This window comes from Bos grunniens, chromosome 26, assembly GCF_055505025.1.
Source record: "Bos grunniens cultivar Pamir isolate PY7600 chromosome 26, Bosgru_T2T1.0, whole genome shotgun sequence".
Classification (NCBI taxonomy): domain Eukaryota; kingdom Metazoa; phylum Chordata; class Mammalia; order Artiodactyla; family Bovidae; genus Bos; species Bos grunniens.
In genome coordinates, this window is record NC_141190.1 from 21051746 (window position 1) to 21069847 (window position 18102).

Genomic DNA, 18102 nt, shown 5'->3' on the forward strand with positions numbered 1-18102 from the left:
TGCCATTTCCTTCTCCAGGGGATCTTCCTGACTCAGGGATCGAACCCACATATTCTATGTCTCATGCACTGCTTGTGGATTCTTTACTCACTAAGCCATTGGAAAGACTACACAAGATATTAATATGAAGTAAACAAACTAATTCCAGAAGCCACATTCTCAAAGTCCTTAAATGCTGTAGACATACTGTACATTCCCATATAGTATACTGTTATACACAGAATAATAGATAACAAAGTCGTATCAACGTTGTTAGCCACTGGGCTCTGGCCCTTTCTCCACACCTCTGACTGGTCTGACTGCTGTGAACCCAACCCGCCAATGGAAGACCTGTGAGTATGAGCAGACAAGGTTCCCTACTACAACACCTTCCTCTATTTCTGTCTTCGCAACACTGATTAGCAAAAATGTACTCAGAACAGAGGCAGAGCTCAGTGTAAAGTGAAGACAAGAAACTCTGACAATTGATTTTGAGGATTAAGGTCAAAGTCCACTTTTCCTTTCTTCTCACTGAATAAAGGTTAGGGAGTTTGCTTGGTCTCTCTCCCCACCTCTATGAGCACTCTCTCTCATATATGTACATGGTTTAAGAAATTAAGCCCATTTCAGGACTTCCCTGGTGGTCCAGTGGGAAAGAGACTGTTTCCATTGCAGAGGGCATGGGTTTGATCCCTGGTAGGGAACTAAGATCCCACACGCCATGAGGTATGGCCCAAAAAAGAAAAGAAAAGGAAATTAAGTCTTTCCCCTTAGTGCCATACTCAAAAAAGTAATAATATTAATATATCCAATAAATCATACAATTCTGATGACTGCTGTGAGTCACAAAACTGCACTGATCATAAGCTTCAGTTCGTGGAACACTACTGGTTGCTGTGCTTATGCAGAAATGTATGGACATACATACGTGTGCTGAAATGGTTTAGTCACTCTTTACACACTCAGGCTTCCCTGGTGGCTCAGAGGTTAAAGCGTCTGCCTGCAATGTGGGAGACCTGGATTCAATCCCTGGGTCAGGAAGATCCCCTGGAGAAGGAAATGGCAACCCACTCCAGTATTCTTGCCTGGAGAATCCCATGGACGGAGGAGCCTGGTGGGCTACAGTCCATGGGGTTGCAAAGAGTCGGACACGACTGAGCAACTTCACTTTCACTTTCTTTCAAGTCTATCAGAGTACATGAAGCAGGAAATACTTGAAATATCACTGAGACATGACTATGACTATCTGTTTAAAACCACTTCCTTTTAAACTTGTTCTGATGAGAACTTTAATAACATTACCTAATAGTTGGGTAGCAATGGGAATGTTTTGCATCTCTGCCTTAATTTGCATACCACAATTCCTGCTTTATTATCGTACATTAATAAATAAGTCTTAGTACCTAAGACTTGACCACACAAGATATAGGGAATGAAATGAGACTGTATTTGTGAGAAAAAAATACTGTAGAAATTATAAAATGCTACTCAAAGATAAGTATTTATTATTGTCAGCTCTATCTTTTGGTATTATTGAAGACTCTCTAGAGGTTAATTACTTATAAAAATTCAAAAAAGATCTAGTTGTCAAAATGGACTGACCCCACCAGTATTATTTTAAACAGACTACTCTTGGGTGATCAACTTACCTCGATGGAGAGGAAGACTGTTCAGTTCTAGGGATGTAAATTCACAAATACAGACATACAGTCTCTCGCCCTCTTTTAGACTGGGAATGGTAACAACTTCTACAAAACTGCTGGGGAACTGTCCTGAAAATAAAAGCAAACATTTCCAGTATTAAAATTTCTTTTTTCTATTTGTGTACCAGGACAAAAAACTTTTTTCTGAGCTCATTTATAGACCCCAAATTAAAAACTCACTGAGTACTCATAGCTGGAAAATCTACTGTAGAAAATGTGCAACACACAAAATTAGGTGCCTGCAGAACACAGAGAGTGCAATTCAATCCAATAAACATTTAATGGGTGTCACTCTATCAAAGGCACACTGCAGAGGGGAAAAAGAGTAAGACAGTCTTGGCCCTGAAAGATCTTAAAATCGACTTCAGACATAAAATCTAATTCAGACATAAGCAATAATTCAGTCTGAAATCCAGTGTCAACTCATAGGTATACAAATTGCTATGGAAGTTCAGAGAAGGCAGAAAATGGGTCAGGAAAAAAATGAAAAATTTTATGGAAAAAAACTATAGTTGAGTCTGAAGATGGGCAGGGTTATAATAGGTAATAGTAGATAGACAAGCCTGTCAGTTGGAAAGCATCAGAAAGTTTAGCTGATTCCACCTTCTATATTTCTCTTGCACCTGTCCACTATCTCAAGACTCATCCTCTCGGTCCAAGCCATGGCTACTTCTCACCTCGATTACGGCCACAACTTTCCATCTCGCCTCCCTGCTTTTGGCTTTGCCCTTCCCTATCATTCTTCAATTTGAAGCAGAGAGCTTTGTAAAATACAAGTCTGACTGTGCTTGAAGCACGTTTACAGCAGCCCATTTCCATAACCCCTTACCACAGCATGCGCTGTTCTCCATGATCTAGTCTCTGTTGATCTCCCCATGCCATCTCCCCCATCTCAACCATTCACACTTCATGCCAGACTGAACTTTTCTCAGTTCCTCCATGCTCTTTTCCTCTTGTTCCAGGGCCCCTGAATAAGCAATCCTCTCTGCCTATCCTCTTTGACTTCTGACACACCATATTTATCCTAGCTGAGGTATCACATCTACTGGGAAATAATCTATTATCCGCCAAATACGGGTTAAGTATCAACAGAGTCTGTTCTCAGGACTGTAAGATATACTTCAAGCCAGACGTACAAAATATATGCAAGTTAAGGCTGGATTTAACACAGATGCATATTGTGGGAGAAGAACTTCTAGTCTCCTCCTGAATTCATGAAAGAAATTGGTGCTAATATATGTTTTCAAGCATAGAAAAAAGGAAACCAGGCGCATGCAAAGTGGGAGGTAAGTGCCTCTAGGATACAGGGCAACTTTAATAAATTTAGGTCACCCAGGGATTTAGGAGGGCAGCTGGTACCTAACCACGTCAACCTTTTAAAGGAACCTGCAAGGAGAGATGCAATGATAACAGACGTTCTCTCCTCACTGGTAGAAACCACGGCAAACACATGCAGAAAACACAAAAGGATCTGAAGTTTATTTACTGGGCTTGCCATTAAACCTTAATTTTTAATATAGAAAGAAGGGAGTGCCTGTGCCTATTTTGAATGTGAAGAATCATAAGCCTCTTACCTGTCACATCCTCTTTCTTTCCTAGAAGCCAAAATTCATCCACCACCGCCAATACCTCAATAATATCTCCCACAAAGAGTGGCAGTTCTTCTGACACACTAGGGCAAAAGTCAAAGATAGCTCGAACCACTGAGCCAGCCTCCATCTTTTAAACCTGGAAAGAAAGGTAAAGGAAATGGGAAAGTAGAATTATTTAAGACACTGCAATACAGACCTATATCTTGAGAATTATCATTAAGATATAAAGGTACTTATAATGAAGTCAAAGTAAATAAGAAGTTTGTACTTTAAAAAAATCAGAATGCTATCTCTATTTATTTCTTTAGAAACAATACTTTCCTCATACATTTTCACTTGATTTTCAAAGTCATTCTGGAATCGAAAAAAAAAAAAAATGACCTATAGCTATGAGTAACAGAAATCATGCAATGTGGAACTGCAGAATTTCCAAAATGCCTGAGGAAGGCAATATGGAAATTAACATTTTTAAAGTACAAGGCAAGAGGGTATTTTTAAAATATGGTATTTAAAAGGTAGGGAATTGAAATATGGCATTTCATCTATTCCCTATATCTTTTTTTGCTTATTTATTTCTTCTCTATTTCCACATATATTTTATTTTTTAAAGTTTTATTGATATAATTGACATACACCTCTGCATAAGTTTTTGCTTCCCTGGTGGTTTAGACGGTAAAGAGTCTGCCTGACTGCAATACAGGAGACCTGGATTCAATCCCTGGCTTTGGAAGATCCCCTGAAGAAGGCAATGGCAACCCACTCCAGTAATTCCATGGACAAAGAGAAGCCTAGTGGGCTCTAGTCCATGGGGGTGCATAGAGTTGGACATGACTGAGAAACAGAGTATATTCTGCATAAGTTTAATCATGAAGTGATTATTGCAATAAATTTAGTGAACATCCACCATTTTTTATAGATACAAAAGTAAAGAAATGTATGTAAAAATTAATTTTAAACATGTATTTTCCTTCTGATGAGGGCTCTTAGGATGTATACCCCTAATAACTTTCATACATAACATATGCAGTACTAATTATACTGATCATGTTGTACGTTACATCCCTAGTACTTATTTATCTTACAGTGAAGTGACAGAAAGTCGCTCAGTTGTGTCCGACTTTTTGTGACCCCATGAACTGTAGCCTGCCAGGCTCCTCTGTCCATGGGATTCTCCAGGCAAGAATACTGGAGTGGATTGCCATGCCCTCCTCCCAGGGGATCTTCTCAACCCAAGGACTGAACCTGAGTCTTCTGCTGGGAGTTTATACATTTTGACTGCCTTCATCCAATTCCCCCAGCCACCTCTGCCCTGATCTCTTTTTCTGAGTTTGTTTGTATCTGAAGTATAGTTGACCTATATAACACCATGTCAGTTCCTGTTACACAACTTGGTGATTCAATAGTTCTACACATTTCAAAATGATCACCGTGATAAATCTAGTCATGATATGTCATCATACAAAGACAGGAGTTACTAACTATTCCCCACACTATACATTTCATACTTGTGAATCATTTATTTTACAACTGGAAGTTACTTCTTAAACTCTCTCATCTATTTCCTTCCTCCTCCTGCCCACCTCCCCTCTGGCAACTACCTCTTTGTTCTTTGCGTCTATGACTTTGTTTCTATTTTATGTTTGTTCATTTGTTTTTTAGATTTCACATATAACTGAAATCATACAGTATTTGTCTTTCTATGACATTTCATTTAGCATAATGCCCTCTAGATCCATTCACGTTATCAAAAATGGCAAGATTCCATTCTTTTTTATGAATTAGTAATATTACATTATACACACACACACGAATATATATACATGTATATATACATACACACACACGCACACAGATATATAATATAACCACATCTTCTTCATCTATTTATCTACTAACAGGCACTAAGTTTGCTTCCTAAAGTTTACAGCTTTTGTAAATAATGCTGCAATGAATATAGGGGCTCATCTCTCTTTCTGAATTAGCTTTTGTCAGATAAACATCCAGGGCTGGAATTGCTGGATCACACGGTAGCCCTGTTTTTAATTTTTTGAGGAAGCTCCATACTGTTTTCCATAGTGGTTGTACCAGTTTATATTCCCACCAACAGTGCATAAGAGTTCCTTTTTCTCCAGAGTACATCTTTGCCAACACATGTTATTTGGTCTCTTTAACAGCCAATAGGGTAAGTGTGAAGTGACAACTCATTGCGATTTTAATTTATATTCCCTGATGACCAGTGGTGTTGAGCATCTCTCTTCATGTGCCTGTTCCCCATCTGTACACCTTTGGAAAAACGTCTAGATCCTCTGTTCATTCTTTTAACTGGGGTGTTTATTTGATACTGAGTTGGCTGTATCATTTGCAAATATCTTCTCCCATTCAGTAGCTGGTGTTTTTCTTTTGTTGATAATTTCCTTTGCTGTACAAAAGCTTTTTAGTTTTGTGTAGTCTCTCTCCACAACTACCTTAAAGACGGGGGTACTGAGGCTCAGAAAGTTATAAAACTTAATTTGTTCAAGATCACAGAGTTTATAGCAGCAAGGCCAGGATTTGGACTGAGGGCATTCTGGTCCCTACGTGCTTCTATTTAAAAAAAAAGAAAAAGTAATTTGACCTGAATAACAGCAACAGTAGTGCAGATTTAAAATGCATTGAAAAATAAAAATCCATAAAAAGAACAAAAAAAGACTATGTAGATGGCGCCTCCAGACAAGACTGAGTACACTACACCACATCAACAATGTGTTTTCCGTTCAAAGAAGCCTACAGTCCCAACTTGCACACTACCTGCTATGGTATCTGTGCTGTTTTAAGACAATGTGTCTGTTATTCTCTGTCAAGGGAGCCTAAGTGCCTGCTCACCTGGTGGCTCAGATGGTAAAGAATTTGCCTGCAATGCAGGAGACCTGGGTTCCATTCCTGGCTCGGGACGACCCCCTGGAGAAGGGAATAACTACCCATTCCAGTATTCTTGCCTGGAGAATCCCATGGACAGAGGAGCCTGGCAGGCTATAGTCCATCGGGATACAGACAGTCAGACACAGCTGAGCAACTAACACTTCACTTCAAGCAACAGAACGGGAGGCAATAAAAAGGAGGGCATATGTACACTGGAAACCCTCAGGATTACTGTACTCTTCTCCCAAGTCTTTTACAAGAAGCAACAGACGATCTCCAGAGTGTCCAGGCCCCAAGCCTGCTGTTCTTTATTTGCCTCAAGTATTCATTTGGTGCCGGTAAAGATGAGGATTCTAACCTTCATCTCACATATAACTATGCTGTCACTTCTGTGTGATTCTTTTCTACCCCATGGACTGTAGCCTGCCAGGCTCCTCTGTCCATGGGATTCCCCAGGCAAGAATATTGGGAGTGGGTTGCCATGCCCTCCCCCAGGGGATCTTCCCATCCCAGGGATCGAACCTACATCTCTTATGTCTCCAACACTGGCAGGCAAGTTCTTTAACACTAGCACCACCTGAGAGCCCCGACATATAACTGTAACCAACATCAAAAGGCACCAAGTGCCTAGTTACAAAAAAGAATAGTTATAGCTTCGTTAAGTTTACAGTCTAAGAATGATGTGGACAAACATTTAGGCACATAATAAGTTGTTTAGTCTATTAATGCAAAGTACCTATAAGATTCTAATGACTCATGCAATGCACATGTTACATATTTCACTTGAACTACTGAGTAAAAAGAGCTTGTCCTTGTGTTACAGAAACTTTTTTCCTATAATGAGATGACTTGGGCATATAACGGAAAAAAGAAGTAGCTAGTAACACTCCCCACACCCTCTCCCACATTTTCTTTAAGTATTAAAATATATAACAAATCTTCCCTAGTGGCTCAGATGGTAAAGGATCTGCCCGCAATGCAGGAGACCCAGGTTCGATCCCTGGGTTGGGAAGATCCCCTGGAGTAGGAAATGGCAACCCATTCCAGTATTCTTGCCTGGGAAATCCCATGGACAGAGGAGTATGGCAGGCTACAGTTCACGGGGTCGCTAAGAGTCAGACACAACTGAGTGACTAACACAATTAAAAATCACACACTGAGGAGGAAGCGTAATATGAATGCAAATTACTGGGCTCCTGCTGTCAGAGACGGAGAAGGCAATGGCACCCCACTCCAGTACTCTTGCCTGGAAAATCCCATGGACGGAGGAGCCTGGTAGGCTGCAGTCCATGGGGTCGCTAGGAGTTGGACACGACTGAGAGACTTCACTTTCTTTTCACTTTCATGCATTGGAAAAGAAAATGGCAACCCATTCCAGTGTTCTTGCCTGGAGAATCCCAGGGACGGGGGAGCCTGGTGGGCTGCCGTCTACAGGGTCGCACAGAGTCGGACACGACTCAAGTGACTCAGCAGCAGCAGCAGCTGCCAGAGAGATCAAGGTTCGAATCCCAGCTCCACTATATTTTAGCTTTTTCACCTTGGATATATTACTTGGGCTTCAGCTTCTTTTTTAAAAAAATGGAGATAATCATACTTTCATAATAACCATCAAGAGGGTGATGATAATGATAAAAGTAATTATACTAATGCCTAATAAGGTGACGAATAGATTTAAGGGAGTAGATCTGGTAGACAGAGTGCCTGAAGAGCTATGGATGAAGGTTCATAACACTGTCAAAAATATGGTTTTTCCAGTAGTCATGTACAAATGTGACAGTGGGACCATAAAGAAGGCTGAGTGCCAAAGAACTGATGCTTTTGAACTGTGGTGCTGCGGAAGACTCTTGAGAGTCCCTTGGACTGCAAGGAGATCAAACCAGTCATTCCTAAATGAATCAATGCTATTTATTCATTGGAAGGACTGAGGTTGACACTCCAATACTTTGGCCACCTGATGAGAAGAGCTGACTCATTGGCAAAGAACCTGATGCTGGGAAAGATTGAGGGCAGGAGGAAAAGGAGATGACAGAGGCTGAGATGATTGGATGGCATCACTGACTCAATGGAGAGGAGTTTGAGCAAACTCCAGGAGACAGTGGAGGACAGAGAAGGCTGGTGTGCTGCAGTCTATGGGGTCCCAAAGAGTCAGACATGACTTAGCAACTGAACAAGAACAACGCCTAATATTTAATTAGCACTTCTATATGTAGCACTATGACCTCCCTCCTTGGGTCTTCACAACAACCCTGCTGTATGTAGTTGGTTCCCATTCTGCAAGCTCAGAAAGGCGATGTAATCTGTCCAGGGTCACATAGTAAGTCAGACATGGAACAGGAATGCAGATCTGCCTGTCTTCAAATCCATAACCAGTATGCTAATAGTGTGAAAGCACCTGGGACAGGGGGAATACAGTAGGTGCTCAATAAATGTTAGCAGTTATTATTAAACATCATTTCCATAATCATCTACAAGACTAAATCTGTCAACGATATAGCATCATCAGAGAATGTGATATTTCAAGTATATAAACACTATATAATTTACTATATCAACATCTCAAACATGATTAACTTTGACCATGTTTAAAACCTAGGCGCATAACATACATCCTTGGCATTACCAGAAAACACACTAAACACTAACTTAATAATAAGCTCGTTATTAAGACCATTTCTTCTGTGACACATAGTACCAGTGCTATGTAAGTTTGAGGTTTTTCTCTTGTACTGTCAGCCTTTGCTCTGCCTTCAGTTTATCTCCTCTGTCAACTTTTCTACGTCTTTCTAGATCGTTGTTTATAATCTGCTGGGAGTGGCAGGGAACCACACACACACCACCAAAATTATTACAAGTTTCTAGATAAATAAAAAGTAACCGTGCTCCAAATAAGAGGCTAACAAGCTCTTCTGCAGTGGTACAGTACATGTGGTAGTGCTAGAGTCCTTCAACAGTTATTTTTTATGTGCTCTGAGGCCCCTTTCTTAGTTTCTGGCTGTCTTCCAGACAGCTGAAGTTGCCAGATGTCAGATTTCCACATAAGGGTGGTGTCAAAAATATTTCTTTCCCCTAAAACAAACAATATTTTGCAAAATCCTTAACCATCTATATATTATTAAAACAACTCAAGGTTGAGCCAAGGTAGATATTATTTTCCTTTTCCTACTACTATCTTTTCTCAAATTTCATCTATCAGACTAAATATATACCTCATTATCTAAAATATCATGGAGAGAATTAGCATAAGCCCCAGAGGGTGACTTAGAGAGCTACCCTGTTCCATGGAGGAGTAACCTTTGGGAGCTGAAAGGGTTAAAGCTTCTCCTCGAGAACCTTCCTGCTCTACCAGAAAATGACTCAGAAGCAGAGGAGGGTCTGGCTCAATAAATACTTGTACTGACTGACCTCCTACCCTGTTGGAAGGAGTGCGTAATCGCTAATGAATACACACCCTGGAAGAGCGCTGCAGTCAGAGCCTGGCTAAACTACACGATTCGTGGGTGAGACCAGAAAGGAGGTCTTTTATGTCCTCTGTTCTATGTAGAATAGCGTGAATTTCATCTGTCTTCTCTGTACACACTATGAAAAGCAACAATTATTGTTTCTGTCTGGGCCATTTTAGAAGCCAGGACTGGGATTCCCTAGGGTCCAGTTGTCAGGACTAGGCGCTTTCACTGTCATGGCCTGGGTTTAATCCCTGGTTGGGGAACTAAGATCCTGCTTGCCGTGCAGTACGGCCCAAAAATATTTTGAACCTTAATCATAACTAGTTTACACATAAACCAACTTCAGATGGAAGCAAAAAAGAACTATTAATACATTGGAAATCAGAATGCAGATGGGCCTGAGAGAAGGCAGAGGAAATAAATGCCTGGATGGCATAATGTCTGGGACATCAGAAATTTTGCTATGAAAGCGTTTCTCCTCTTGCTGGTGAATGCCTGTCTCTCCACCTTTGCAGAGTCACTCTGCATAGGAGACGCAGAGACCCTTCATTCTTCAAACCCCCATAGGATATAAAACCCTATGAGGGAGGAGATTTTTGTTTGTTTTGTTCACTGGTCTAGAGCAATGCTCAGTGAGTAGTTTTTGGTGAGCAAATGATTTACTGAACTTCAGGAAAATACAAGGAACTGTTCATATCAAAATCTCTACTTCCACTTATCTGAAACTAAATTAACCATCTCTTCTCCACAAATAGTTTTATCTTCCAGCTTGAGTAACAGTGTCATATAAGTCTTTCAGACTTAGAATCTGATGTCAAACATCAGAATCTGATACTTCTTCATCCTCTATAATCCAGACAGTACACTAACCGCAGCAGCTACCATTTAAGAATTTATCACATGCCAGACACTGAGCTAGGAGCTTGTACCATCACCACACTGCAAGGTGGAGACCAAGGTGCTCGAGTCAGTGTCCCTGGCTTCAAATCCCAGTGGCACCACTAAACAACATACTTAACTCTCGGACGCAAAGCTAAACCAGAACTCAAGTCTATTTGACTCCAATGCCCAGGTACTGTTTACTGTAAATGTTATTAATTCTCTTACATCTCACTGGTTCTTCCTTCAAAATTACTAAATTTCCATTTTCCTCTCTTTAGTTCTCCAACATTTTATTATGAAATTTTTCAAACAGCCAAGCTGAAAGAAGCTGACACCCACCACGTAGAGTCTACCATTAACATGTTACTGCGGGCACTTTGTCACATACCATCGAGCTCCCCATTTTTCAATCCTTGTTATGTTTTGATGTATTTCAAATATTCATTTTTCATTTTATCTTTGATGTATTTCAAAATATATTACAGATATTTTCCCCAATACTTTAGCATGTATCTTAAATAGAGTTTATTATTTGTTAATGCATTTTCATTTGGGGAAGTAACATTTTCCTCTCTTTTTAGCTAAAGATACAATTTTTCTCCTCACTAATCTGTCAGTGAACCTGGTTAATCTTTTAAACGGTCAATTTTTACACATTACACAGTTGCTTAAGAATTTACAAGATTTTCCTACTCTCTATAATGCATTCACATACTCAACAAATTTTAGTCAAGCCAAATGGAGTCAATCAAATTCCCACGCAGGCTGAAAATCTGGCTCTGCTGGGTAGGCTAATCAGTTGATGACTCTTTAACCCAATTTTCTTTAAATATTTATTCTCTAATTCTGTTGGTGACTAACAGGAACATTTAAACTCTCCTCTATTGTCCTAAGCAACTCAACTCTTATCCCAAAGTACCTACCCTACACAGGACAAAATAAGACTCTGTAGATAACCCAACCACTATCCAATAAGGAAACAGGCTTCTTTCCATGAGAAAGAGATCAATAACGCAGACAATTGATTCATAAATCTGCAGTGATTTTTCTTTTTTTTGGTGGAGGGAGCCTGGCAGGCTATAGTCCATAGGGAAGCAAAAAAAGGAAATGGCAACCCACTTCAGTATTCCTGGCCTGAAGAAATCCATGGATCAAGCAGCCTGAGGTTGTAAAGAATCGCACACGACTGAGTGACTTTCACTAAGGATATTTTAACACTTTCAAAGGACTAAAGACCTAGGCAGCAATCTCTCTATTCAGTTTTACTTCTCTGATGTACCAAGGAACATTCAAGATGTTCTGAGGTGAGCTGTAGTTCCTGCACCCAAGTTCAGTTCAGTTCAGTTGCTCAGTTGTGTCCGACTCTTTGCGACCCCATGAATCCCAGCATGCCAGGCCTCCCTGTCCATCACCAACTCCTGGAAACTTGGCTTAGTCCCCATCATTTCCCCAAAACATGCTGAGGACACTAATCATATCGTCCCCAAATGCAAGAGCTCTTTGGTCACTATAAACCTGGGGAAGGCTATATGCCATATTGCTCTCTTGGGGGCACATTTTACTATATTAAAGACTGAGTCAATCCAGCCAAGAACTCCTTTTTAATTCAACTTCTCCGGCACAGCACACGTTTTTTGGGGTCAAACTTTATATATATATTTTTTTTAACTGTTTCTCACTCCACTTATTCATAAATAGTCCTTGTGCATTCCTAACCAATCAAAAGGCTCTCTGCTCCCATAAAGCACTTTCTGTCCAAAACTCATCCCTTTGTTTACATGCTGTTTCTTTTATCCATGGTAGACTCCACTGTCTTTCCACACATTTAAACTGCCTCCAGATGATGCCCTTCTCTCTTGCTCAAGCCCACATCCACTGTTCATGTTTCAGCTCCCTTGTTCTTTTATCACCTTGCAGTTCTGTGAGAGATCAGGCTGGACTTGTAAAAGCTGCAGCCATGAGAGTGAATGTATTCAGTATTAACGAAAACACATCCAGAAATAAAAATAACACTTAAAAAAGTGTATCATGCAACCTGTATGGCCATCAAAAGAACAGGTAAACAAAATGCAGTATATACACACAATGGAGTATTATTAAAAAGGGCATTCTGACACATACCACAACATCAATGAACCTTGAGCATAATGCTAAGTCACAAAAAGACGAATACTGTGCGATTTCACTTATATGATGTATCAACAGTAGTAAAGCTCATGGAAACAGTAAGTAGAAAGGTGGTTACTGGGGGGTGAGGGGAAGGAAAATGGGTACAGAGTTTCAGTTTGTGACCATGGAAAGGTTCTGAAGATAGATGATGATGGTGGTGGCACAACAAAATGAATTTAATGCCACAGACCTGTACACTTAAAACGGCAAAATGGTAAATTCTATGTTTTACATACACGCACATATATATGTATTTATCATAACAAAGATTTTTAAAAAGCTATGTAATAAGATGCGAGAGAATGTAGAAGAAGGCCTAGTAAACTTCAATAATTGCTGACAAGCAACATATCTACAAGTCTGGGCATACTTCATTAAAAGAAAATCTCCTGAGATGACAAACTTTTCCCCTGAAAGAAAAGTGAAAAAAAGTGAAAGCCGCTCAGTCATGTCTGACTCTTTGCGACCCAATGGACTATACAGTCCATGGAATTCTCCAGGCCAGAATACTGGAGGGGGTAGTCATTCCCTTCTCTAGGGGATCTTCCTAATCCAGGGATAGAACCCCAGTGTCCCACATTGCAGGCAGATTCTTTACCAGCTAAGCCATGAAGGAAGCCCAAGAACACTGGGGTGTGTAGCCTATCCCTTCTACAGTGGATCTTCCTGACTCAGGAATCGAATCAGGGTCTCCTGCATTGCAGGCGGATTCTTAGATATTGATATCAAACCTGGGACAGACTGAGAACACTGAACATTAAAGCCAGGGTTGGGTGTCTTCCATTTCCCCTTCTAGGTCTATCTGTCCTCCCCTCCTCCACCTTGCTCTATGCTCCATGAGGCTGACCCACAAGAACCGCATCAAGGTGTTCCCTTGCCTCTGGCTTCCAGTTTGGATCAGCCAATGGGCATCACCAGTAGGAGATTGAAGGCAGAGGGATGGTGAGGTTGGGTGTTTATTCCCATGCATCTTTTCCAGCTGGGCTGTGAGTTGGCTTGGCTATGTCATTCTACTAAAGGCCACAGCTAATATAAGGAAGCTGAAAAAGAAAAAGAGTCAGGTAACGACCCAGTTTTCTGCCCCTTGAGGCCTGGGTGGCTCACTGGCTATCTCTGGGGTACAGTACAACTCTCCAGTATTTTGCCTACATCTGTCTGTTCCAAGTGGGACCTCCTCAAATTACCCGATTTGAGTATGCCTTCTACATTCTGCTAAGCCCCTGACAGATATATGCCCAAAAGGATCCTTCTGAGTTTATGAGAACTATGCATGAAAAAACGGAGAGAGAAAATACAGGAAACCATAGTTTCCTAAATCTACCATCCTAAATCTAGGTGAGAGATAAAAGAGATAAAGGCTTAAAATATATTTAGAAAAAGACTAATGCCTGGGTTCCTGTGCACCCACCCTTCAAAAAAACACCCCACTGTTGACAGAGTTGGTGCATGGGCCCAGACTCCAAATTGCTTTGAAATTCTGAGCAATCTATTTCACAATCCATTGTGTCCTAGAAGAGTAGGACACGATGTGTGAGAGCTGTGAGAAGGTGCTCTGTTCTTTCAAACAGCACTGATGACACCTTGCATGCTCTTCCTAACACTGCCCAGTGTAGAGTAGAAGTCTAAATTCTGAACTTTCAGAATCAAATTTCTGAAGAGATTTCCTGAACTGGAAGATAGTTTCTCTTCCTTTCCTGTTTGCTCCTACAAAGTGGGTGTGCTGCAGGAGCTCAGGTACATCTTTGCTGACCTGAGAAGAGCTGGGAGAGGGTCGGTCCCCTTTGGCGGGACTCTCCAGTATAGGTTCCTGCAAAGGTATACGTTTGCCTGAGCATCTGGAAATTTCCTTATGTCCTGAAACTGAACTCTCCATAAAATGTCAGTTTCGGAGAATGGAAATCTATTTTCAAAATTTCAAATCCAAGCAATGAAAAGTAATCTTTAACCTCAAAAGCAAGTGCACAGTTCTTTTATTCTTGGCAATACAGGACTAATAAGAACAGGCTCTTTCTTCTGGGCAAAAGGGTGAGAGGTGTCAGAAAATGAAGTTTAAATCTGTTTCAGGAAGGAAATGAGAGAAGCTAGGAAAACATCACTTCCTCCTCTGGTTTATGTCACCAGAGCTCGTTTCGGACAGAAGGTCAGTGGTCACTGCCAGGTGGTTACTCAAATAACCAGCAATAGATGAAGGGGAAAAGTAGAACCCATCTTGAGCATGGTGGCCCCCATGAGGCTGAGCAGCATGGCCTGGGCCAGCTGTCCTCAATCAAGTATCTTCCTCCAACCCACTGTGCTCTCCTGATGGCAGCAGCCCTGATTCACAACACACACTTTGCGAAACATGTTATGTAATGTTGGACTGTAAGAAAAAATAAAAAGCCTGCTCTGACGTAGGAGGGATGATCAGAGAAATGAGGGTAGAAAAGGAAAGGAATCTGCTATCATAAACTGTCTTACAGGGTATATTACTTTTTATTTCAAACCTGTCCCAAGTTGGAAGGCAACAACCTCAGCAGATGGAACAGGACACAGATCAGAGTTTCCACCAATCATGGAAGGGCCCTTCAGTCCTCTTCGGGATTTAAACGGAATAGTTCTCATCTCAAACATCTAAATAGTTCTAATTTCTTTTGACAAAAGACAAAATTTAAATTAAGAAAGCTTCAAAGACTTCCTGGTGGCCCCGTGGTTAAGAATCTGTGCTCCCAATGCAGGGGGCCCAGGTTCAATCCCTGGTTGGGGACTAGATCCCACATGCTGCAACTAGGACCCAGTCCAGTTCAGTCGCTCAGTTGTGTCCGACTCTTTGAGACCCCATGGACCACAGCATGCCAGGCCTCCCTGTCCATCACCAGCTCCCAGAGTTTACCCAAACTCATGTCCATTGAGTCGGTGATGCCATCCAACCATCTCATCCTCTGTCATCCCCTTCTCCTGTCCTCTATCTTTCCCAGCACCAGGGTCTTTTCAAAAGAATCAGTTCTTCACATCAGGTGGCCAAAGTATTGGAGATTCCGCTTCAACATCAGTCCTTCCAATGAACACTCAGGCCTGATCTCCTTTAGGATGGACTGGTTGGATCTCCTTGGAGTCCAAGGGACTCTCAAGAGTATTCTCCAACACCACAGTTCAAAAGCATCAATTCTTCAGTGCTCGGCTTTCTTTATAGTACAACTCTCACATCCATACATGACTACTGGAAAAACCATAGCCTTGACTAGACAGACCTTTGTTGGCAAAGCAATGTCTGCTTTTTAATATGCTGTCTAGGTTGGACCCAGTGCAGCCAAACAAATAAATAAATAATAAGTAATAAAAGAAGAAGAAGAATCTGCCTTGCAATGCAGGAAACACTGGTTTGCTTCAATCTCTGGTCTGGGAAGATAAGATCCTACATGCCACAGGGCAACTAAGCCCGTGTGCCCCAACTACTGAGCCCCTGCTCTGGAGCCCTCAAATTGCAACTACCGAGCCTACATGCCACAGTTACTGAAGCCCAGGTGCCTAGGGCCCGTGCTCCACCACAAAGAGGAGCCTCCAGCTCACTACAGGCTTCCTTGATAGGTCAGTTGGTAAAGAATCCGCCTGCAATGCAGGAGACACCAGTTCGATCACTTTCACTGGAAGTAGAGAAAAGCCCTCTGGCAGCAACAAAGACCCAGCACAACCAAAACAAAATTAAGTAAATTAAAATAAAGAAAGAAAGCTTCAGGACTGACTCTTATTGGACACCTGTTTCAACTAACTTAAAGGATTCCACACTCCACCCCCAAATTAAGCTGATATTTTCCTTCCTTTTTAGTTATTTTTAAAATTGCTTATATATCTCTACATCAAATTTGTCTTTTTCGACAAACCACACTGGTGGAAGAAGGTCCCAAGATTAATATTTTAGAATTACCAAATTTGAGGAAATTTACATTAATTGTAAAAATTACATTAATTTTTCAAATGGGTCAACCTAACAATTCCTTAAGTACTCGCTCAGATTTTCATTTCTTAAATCCTGTATGAATCTCAACTATGAAATTTAAGAATCACTGACTCATAAGTATATACACTGGACATGTCTGAGCTAAGCAGCCTAGTGATACATTAAAATTAACAGCTCCAACATGCTGTCTATACAATAAATGCCCAGATAACACAATCCACAGCAGCTGTAGAGTACAGATTAATTTGAAACTACAAAGTGAAACTTCAGGGTGAAGCTGCAGCTAACAAGGAGCAAAACAAACTTGTGATAACAGGCAGTTTTTAGGACAGTTTCCAGGAGATGTCTAGAAAATTTATTAACCTAAGCTATGAGGATAAATAGCACAGAGATCTGCAAGGTAAGCATCTTTTTTCCTTTCCTTATCTCTTTCAAGCATAGGCTTGTTTTTTGGCTAAAGAAGATTTAAAAGAAAAGGCGCTTCTCTGCCCTTCAGATATTCAGAGTATAAAATATTCTTGATTTTTGGAAGAAAGAACCAGGAAAGGAATTTAGAAAACTAAAGATTCTGAGAAAGAAAACTAGGGAGGAAAGAAATTATGCAGTTGGAGTTAAAAATAACCAAGACCACTCTCAGGGTAAGAGATTTGTAGGTCATTCTACGCAGTGCCAGCATCCAAGCACCATGGCAAAGAGGGAGCAGCAGTTCTGTGTGTTGTGTTGTTTATCCTCTAAGTCGTGTGAAACTCCTTTGAGATCCCATGGACTGCAGCCCACCAGGCTCCTCTGTCCATGGGACTTCCCAGGCAAGAATACTGGAGTAGGTTGCCATTTCCTTCTCCAGGGGATATTCCCGATCCAGGGATCAAACCCATGTCTCCTGCATTGGCAGGAAGGTTCTTTACCACTGAGCTAGCAGGAAAACCCCTCTACTCTCTTTTCCTATGAGTCTGGCATTTTTCTTTGTTTTAAGAGTCCATGTACAAGTGAGATCACAGTTATTTGTCTTTCTCTGAATTTCTAAAGTGCATCTCTTTCAGACAGTCGCTATATACATTTAAAGTAATTATTGATACAACATTTGTTTCTATTTGCCCTATTTTTTGTTCCTTAAAGCAAAGAAGAACTAAAGAGCCTCTTGATGAAAGTGAAAGATGAGACTGAAAAAGTTGGCTTAAAACTCAACGTTCAGAAAACTAAGATCATGGCATCTGGTCCCATCACTTCATGGCAAATAGATGGGGAAACAATGGAAACAGTGACAGACTTTATTTTCTTGGGTTCCAAAATCACTGCAGATGGTGATGGTAGCCATGAAATTAAAAGACGCTTGCTCCTTGGAAGAAAATCTATGACCAATGTAGACAGCATATTAAAAAGCAGAGACAAAAAAAAGTAAGTAAAATAAAAAGCAGAGACATTAATTACTTTGCCAACAAAGGTCCGTCTAGTAAAAGCTATGGTTTTCCAGTAGCCATGTATGGATGTGAGAGTTGGAATAT

At 40.8% G+C, this 18102-nt stretch overlaps 1 protein-coding gene across 6 annotated transcripts in view; it reads right to left on the minus strand.

Moving 5' to 3' along the window:
* The window catches only part of DNMBP (dynamin binding protein), a 120524-nt gene that overhangs the window by 79770 nt on the left and 22652 nt on the right, over positions 1 to 18102 (minus strand). For all 6 annotated transcript variants that reach the window (XM_086377188.1, XM_086377194.1, XM_086377189.1 and 3 more), the window contains 2 exons: positions 3257 to 3410; positions 1629 to 1751 (listed from right to left, as the gene is read on the minus strand). In XM_086377188.1, the coding sequence (XP_086233314.1) occupies positions 1629 to 1751; positions 3257 to 3401 (268 nt within the window). In that variant the 5' untranslated portion in view covers positions 3402 to 3410. The remainder of the gene's footprint in view (positions 1 to 1628; positions 1752 to 3256; positions 3411 to 18102) is intronic.